This window comes from Daphnia pulicaria, chromosome 3, assembly GCF_021234035.1.
Source record: "Daphnia pulicaria isolate SC F1-1A chromosome 3, SC_F0-13Bv2, whole genome shotgun sequence".
In the NCBI taxonomy this organism is placed as follows: Eukaryota; Metazoa; Arthropoda; class Branchiopoda; order Diplostraca; family Daphniidae; genus Daphnia; species Daphnia pulicaria.
This window is the reverse complement of record NC_060915.1, coordinates 6,527,766-6,534,600: the sequence shown is the minus strand read 5'-3', so window position 1 is coordinate 6,534,600 and position 6,835 is coordinate 6,527,766. Positions and strand designations below refer to the sequence as shown.

The 6,835-nt window shown below is 40.5% G+C and overlaps 1 protein-coding gene and 1 long non-coding RNA gene across 2 annotated transcripts; one reads left to right on the top strand and one right to left on the bottom strand.

Moving 5' to 3' along the window:
• Positions 1-2,720: 2,720 nt before the first annotated feature.
• Positions 2,721-3,472, bottom strand: LOC124329562. The gene is made up of 3 exons (XR_006916821.1): positions 3,379-3,472; positions 3,217-3,309; positions 2,721-3,140 (listed from the first exon to the last, which is right to left on the bottom strand). It is a non-coding gene; the product is annotated as an uncharacterized LOC124329562 (long non-coding RNA).
• A 1,204-nt stretch (positions 3,473-4,676) lies between these two features.
• On the top strand, positions 4,677-6,725 carry LOC124328952. The gene is made up of 3 exons (XM_046787798.1): positions 4,677-5,307; positions 5,373-5,613; positions 5,683-6,725. The coding sequence occupies exons 1-3, from the start codon at positions 4,930-4,932 to the stop codon at positions 5,919-5,921; spliced, it is 858 nt and encodes a 285-aa protein (XP_046643754.1). The 5' UTR covers positions 4,677-4,929; the 3' UTR covers positions 5,922-6,725.
• Positions 6,726-6,835: the final 110 nt, after the last annotated feature.

Sequence of the window (6,835 nt, the reverse complement as noted above, 5' to 3'; positions counted from 1 at the left end):
TCCTCTGGCATTCGCAAATATAACTCGGCTTTTATTTTTGGCAATAGTCCTTGCAATAGCGTCTTAATTTTAATATCGTCCCTCATCTTTTTTACGACACTATGTAGCGCATCTTCTACTTCGGTTTTGTTGTTAGCGTCTAATTTTTCCATCTTTCCTTCTATGCTGTCGTAGAGACTAGTGAGCCTTGACACAAATGTTCTACAATTTTCTTCTGGTTTTTGTTTTAGTTTATTAAATTTCTTTCTAAGGGCTGCTATGTCGAAAGAATCTTGGAACCGTTCGATGATTTCATATCTCCAATCGTCGTAATTTAAATCGTCCCCCTGCTCTTCTGCGTAATTATCATGCCATTCGAGGGCTTCCCCCTTAAGGCGATCTGAAAAGAAACGGATCTTTTGGTCGTCATCCCAATCATTATTCCGCGCTACGTGTTCTGCAGCCTTAAGCCATTCAGTAATGAGTTTGTCCGTACTTTTGCCTTTGAATGTTGGTATAGATTTCTTATCTTCCCGAGAAAATAATTCGCCTAAAACTTTTACTATTGGTTTTGTTACGTTGTCCATGATGGTCGCATCAGGAGCGGTAAGTAAAGTCTTGCTTAATCGTGATGTAAAAGTGGTTTTTGATGTACTTGCGTCGTCGTCACCGTTTTGACCTGCTCCGGTTCCTACTCCCATGTTTGAGATACTGACTCTACGGTTTTTCTTTAGTATTGTGTTGTGTTTTTGTAGTTGAAAAATGGTTGTTGCCTGACTATTATTCTGTGCAATGAGGTTATCTATTATTTCCTGGAGATTTGTTATTGTATCTGTTTTTTCTGTTTCAAGTTCTGTATGTAGAGATTTATCAAGAGAATCTCTTCCCGTAAAGTTTTGGAGTTCGTCTAAGAATTTGGTTGTTTCAAAAGTTTTATTTGCGATGTCCTGAAAGTTCCTTTCGTATTGGTCTTCTGCTTCGTAATAAGCTTTTTCTCTTTCTTTTAGATCCTGAATCCGAAATTCAAGGTTGACTATTGTATTTTCTAAAGTTTCCTGTTTATCACGTAGATCTTTTATTTCTGTTTCGTATTTTTTATTTTGAAATGTAGCGGCAACGTAATTATTATGGAGTTTCTCTTTGGTCTCAGTTGTTTGGGTGATAACCTGTTTAGCTGATTGGACTTCAAGTTTCAATTTAGCGAGTTCACTGTCGAGTGTCTCGTTATGTTTCTGGGAGGCGGTCAAACGAGTTTCTAGTTCTGTTTTTTCGGTCTCAAGGGTACTGTTTGCTTCTATACTATTTGTTTCTACTGCGGAAACGTGTTTCTGATTGAGGTCTAAAGCTTTTTTAAGTTATTCACTGTTTTCTATCGCAGCTCTGAGCTGTTGTTCAAGTTGTGTTTTCTGAGCTTCGAGGTCAGTTGTTAATTTTTCACAGTCTGCGTTATGGGTCGCGGTATCCTGTATGTATTTTTGTAATGTTTCTACGTGTCTCTGGGAGTCGTCTAAAAGTTTTAAATTTGTAGAATTATCTTTTCTTACTTGATCTAATTTATTAAGTTCGTCTCTGTTTTCTTTAAGTTTTTCCTCAGCGGCTTTCCACTTTTTATCTGTTTTTTCTTTTTCTTTGATTAGTTCAGTATTAACTTTCCGAAGTCCTGCCTGTTGTAAAAGTGCTTCCCGTTGTAATACTGTAGTTAATTCGGTGGTGAATTCGCGCTGTTTACCGTGAACGATTTGCAATTGTTGTACTAAGGGATCTACGCTATTTTCGTCTCCTGTGAGAAACTTAATATAATTTTTCAGGGATTTTGTGGTTTCCCTTATGGTTTCTGGGGTAACGGTGGATTCAAGTTTATCCTTAACAAGAAGATAGACGTATAGGTTTATAGTGTTATTCGTTGCTTTATGCGCTTTCTTTCGTTCTTCTTCTAGTTGTGACGCTAGTTTACGTACGGAGGATGTTTGGTGGGGTTTAGTTATTTCAGCCAAGTAAGAAGATTCAATCTCTACTGATGCCTTCCAATTCGTTAAAAAGGTATTACGGGCAGCAATTATTTCGGGGCTTGATAGGTGTGTAGTTTGTGAAGGTGAAGGGTTGGCGGTCTCTAATGTTGGGTGTGTGGAAGGTGGGTTGTCGTCGGATAGAACAGGATAGAGAGTGGTAAAGAAGGAGTTGAGAGTAGTCTCAGTAGTACTCAGAGTATCAGGCATCCGCTTACCTCCAATAGGGTGGTGCGTTTCGACTTTTCCAAATATACTTTCTATTATCGTAACACCGGTATACGTCAGTACCGAGAAGAACACAGATAGCAAGAAGTCTCCACTTTTTAAAGTCTACCAACAATGACTGACTTAATCTAATTTCTTAACTAAAGCGTTCAGTCTCGTTGGGACCTCCAATTGTAGAGATCTTTCTTGTAATACCATGTATTCTTCCACAGCACACATACAATATACGAGTACACAATATAAAGTATGAGAAGGGTGATCTTACTTCTGGAGCTGGAGCTTGAAGGAGAGCTGAGAGAACTCTGCCTTCAAGTACCAAAACCACGAGTATTTATACTCGAATAGGGGAAGGGAAACATACGTGAACATCCCAATTAAATCTGGGCGTGGATGGTTCCGGTCTCTCGTTTAAAGGAGGGCAGACAAGAAGGAGTTAGAACCTGTTCTTGTCTTTCCAGTTTACTCGTCAATTTACATGTATGAGCTGTGTATGCTCATTACAAATATATGGTATAATTTAAAATCAATTTAAATGTATAAAATGATGGTTATGAAAATACCTTGCCAGCTAAGAAACCGATGACTACCACATGGAAACTGTAGCCGTAGGTGTAGGTGAACATTGGCGGTTGTAATGATGAGCTGGGCCTTAATTTACTTCCGATTTCAGCCGTGAAAACCGAGACGTAAACAACCAGACCGAGTAAAAGTAACAATCCTGAATAAAAAATTTAAAAACAAAAATAAACTTGATCAAAATTTAAAAAATAATTCCAATCGAAATAAAATACCGGAAAGGATCAAATTGACGCCGGATAGAAAAGTGCAATAGCGTCTCCTAGGTGCAAAGTGGCCGAGGAAACAGAAAATCTCTCCGACGACCAACAGTGGCCATGAAAAAGAACGGAGCCGACCTCAAGACCGCATCTGTTGGAATCAAAATAAATAAACATCAATGTAGCTATCCATTAGGAGCCCGGAATAATAATAAAACTTCTCTTACAAGGGATTGAGAGTGTCGAGTCATTGGGATCGGGACTGTACTCTTCCGTTGGGAAATAATCGATGTTGAAACAGTAGCGTTCCGTCTCTCCAGCTGAAAGAAAAATCCACGTCATTTGAATTCAATTTGATGGTCTTTAAAAATGATTTAAGCGAAATGTACGATTGGTGTAGCAAAGAGTCCAGAGTCCGCTGACTGTGAATTTGGAGAGGTACTCGAGTTCGGGATCTCCGGTTCGGTTGAATTTCGGGTTGGACATTTTCTCTTTGCTGTAGAGCCAATGGACGGTGACGAGTCCGATGGCGACGGTGACGAACGGATGGAGGCCGACAGCGGAGTGAGAAGCCGGAGTAGGCGGATGGCCGCATCCAAATCGACAGCGATATATGTTAAAGTTAAATATCTTCTAATTCCATATTGCTAATAATAAATTTTGCTGTAACTTAAGCCTTGAGCTTTAAAAAAGTGCGACGCGGGGTGGCGACTAAGTCTCACACCTTATGATTCACAGATATTTATTGAATGTTCCGATATGTTTGATTGATCTATCTATAATAAAAAAACAAGCTTTTTGGGGAGGGGCTTATTCATGTCACGCATAATGTGTCAACACAGGCTCCTCCCCCAAAATGGAACATGCCCAAACATGCCAATCACCACCAGATGTCGTCGCCGTGATAACGCAATCTTTGATGACGCAACAACCAGCATCACCACCAGATGTCTATAGCATCGCCGTGATGACGAAATCTTCAAGTAAGGTACTGGGCAGATTTCCCACGATAAAATATATTACGGGCAGATCGTGCTACAGAAAAGCGAATAGCAAAACAGTCCGACTTTACGCTAGACAAAAGTTCCCCGGATTTGACCGGGGCTCAGGTTGCTTGTATCTATACTAAAAAAGTAAAAGTATCACGGTAATTTAAGCGATAAACGAAGCAAGAAGGGGGGGGGGGGAGGGCGGGGGTGGCGGGCACGCACAGTACTAGCTATTTGAAGAAAACAAATTTAAATTCTGCCGCTAAGCTGCAGGGATGCCAAATTTCAGAATAAATAGCTTGGGACAAATGACGAATGGACATTAATGCCATTTACCATTATGGGACATAATTGCATGGGTTCTTTTAAACACTGGGCCTTGTGTCTTTTGGATTTTACGGGATTTTATTACGCCAGGACATAAATCTTTTGGGACAAATGGCAAAAAAAAATAACAGTGGAATTTGTTACATTTGGGACACATGACGTGTGCGTTATAAATAATATGGGACACTTTACTTGGGTCTTTTGACGTATTTTTTTATTTTTGGTGCTTAAGTCGCAAGTTACCAATGACGACATGGACTTGCGTACCGCACCCGATTCTGACCATCGTGCAATGCAAGTCGGACACACAGGCATCCAAAGGGTGGAAAGAATCTGCGGAAATGTGGAACAAAAAACGAAACCTTACGACCCTCTGGCTAGGTACTATGGCAACAGGAAAGGGGCAGGGAACCCAAAATTTGTCCCACACAGAAGCGTACGATGATGGGCCGTGAACTAAAGTAGGCCATGACATAAACATATACGTTTTGTTCTTTGTTGTTGATGTGATTTGACTTAATTTGGCATGCCTTCGTTTGTGTTGTAAGAGTATACAGCATAAGTTGTGTTGGGAGAATGTGTTGAGCAGTCATTTTATATCTAAGCAGATTGCCTTGTTTGAAAATGCAACTTGAATCAGATTTCATGCATCGTGTTTTGAAAGGATGTTTAGTTCAACCTCATTACGGACTTAATGTATTAAGCCTTAAGCAGCTGAGTCTTCAAGCTACTGCTTTTTGGGCAGTTTGCACACTACACAGACTACATGAATCCCCAGAGAAGATTCATCGTGCCAGCTCAGATGAAATCATGAAAGCAGCCAGAGATTGCATCACCAACAAAATACCCAGCAATCTTGTGGATGATTTTGTTGTTCAGATGTTGAATACCATAGATGTGGTATATGAACAAAGTAGGGTTGGACGACAGTTATTGGTCTACGTCGGTTCATTTATTCTAAGAAACCTAAAGATACTTGTGATGCCCCTTTGCCTTGAACAGGTAAATGTTTTAACCACCAAAAATAGTCAAAAATGTAAATCACTTTTAATTTTTTTTTTTTGTAGGTGACAATTGCTGCCATTTTGACACTACCCCTTTGCACAAATCTCACTGAATTGTACATGGAAAGAGCAGACCAATCTGTCATAACTCAAGGGATTCTCTGTCATATCCTCAAGTATCTAAGAAGGTTGAAAGTGTTGGCCTTGCCCAAACAGTGTAATGATTCCGTCATTGCAGATGTGGGTCAAAACTGCCCCAATTTGGAGAGCATTGTATTGAATGACACTGGTGTCACCAACACTGGTTCGTATTTTATGACAAATTTGATGTTTCCAATCCATTTTAAGCCAATATTTTGTTATGTTTCTACAGGAATTGCTTGGTTACTTTGTTGTCGACGCCTTCATACCGTCATCATGTTGAAGACTGAAGTCAGTCCACCGGGTGCGGCTCTGCTGCTTCATGGTTTGCCTTCTCTGAGCATTTTACTCTACGACAGCATAGCCGATACATTGTGGTACTGCTCCGTTAACGCAGCCGTCTCTCCCAAGTTTGCATTGAAAACAGTCGCCTTCGGAGCAACTGATCTCCTCACTCCCGGACATCTCTAATTGCTGTCGCAAATGTGCCCCGGAGTTGAATGGCTTTCGCTCAACAGTGCATTCACTTACAGCGTTCAAACCTTGGGCTTCTTGCCTAAATTGACGCTGTTGAGTGTCAACTTTCGTGGTGGATCGCTAGACATTCATTTTGAAGACTTTCTACGACGAAACGGGATGACCATCAGGTGTCTACAATTGGTTGAAGCACAAGATATGGAATGGACCCGGTTCGAAAAATTGCTCATCTTTTGCCCAGCCCTAGAATCGCTCGTTTTCTACGAATGTAGTTTCGAGCGTTTCGAACTATTTGAACACGTCTGTGAACTACGCCGGGCGTCTGGAAAGAGTCAACTGAAAAACCTTCAAATTTTCCGCACCCCTCTAATGACGCCCCAACTGAAACATTTGGTGTCAATCTTACCGAATCTTAGTCGACTGGAGCTAGGTCATTTGGACTGGGACGTTGAGCAAATCCGCTCGTTTCTGACACGCAACAAGCACCTGGACGTATTTCGCGTACTAACGTGGAGACTCAATGGATTAGGTGCAACCATGGCGTCAAGGCTCCCGAGTACTACACCACGGCTTCTTACTACACCACAAAGGCACCTGAGTAGGCTACTACACAACCAAGAAAACTGAATACTACACTGAGGTTCCCAAATATTATTCTGCGCCAGCATACTAGATGTTGTTAATATTTTATGTAAAGAGAATTTATTTCGTTCGCTCGAGAATTTATTCGTTTCGCTCTTAAATCAATGTATTTAATGATTCAGCTCATTGCATTGTTCACTCAAATGTCATGTATTGTGTTAGTTTTTATTGGTGTTCAATGTTAACTGCATCTTCAGATATTATCGGTAGAGTTTAAAAGCACAATATAAAAGAAATCAAACATTATGTTTACTTATTCTGTTTTG

What these genes read in the sequence shown, in the direction of transcription:
- LOC124328952 (XM_046787798.1), top strand. Translation starts at nt 4,930, where the DNA reads ATGCAACTTGAATCAGATTTCATGCATCGTGTTTTGAAAGGATGTTTA. An exon ending in TGCCCCTTTGCCTTGAACAG is followed by an intron (nt 5,308 to 5,372) that starts GTAAATGTTTTA and finishes TTTTTTTTGTAG; the next exon opens with GTGACAATTGCTGCCATTTT. An exon ending in CACTGGTGTCACCAACACTG is followed by an intron (nt 5,614 to 5,682) that starts GTTCGTATTTTA and finishes ATGTTTCTACAG; the next exon opens with GAATTGCTTGGTTACTTTGT.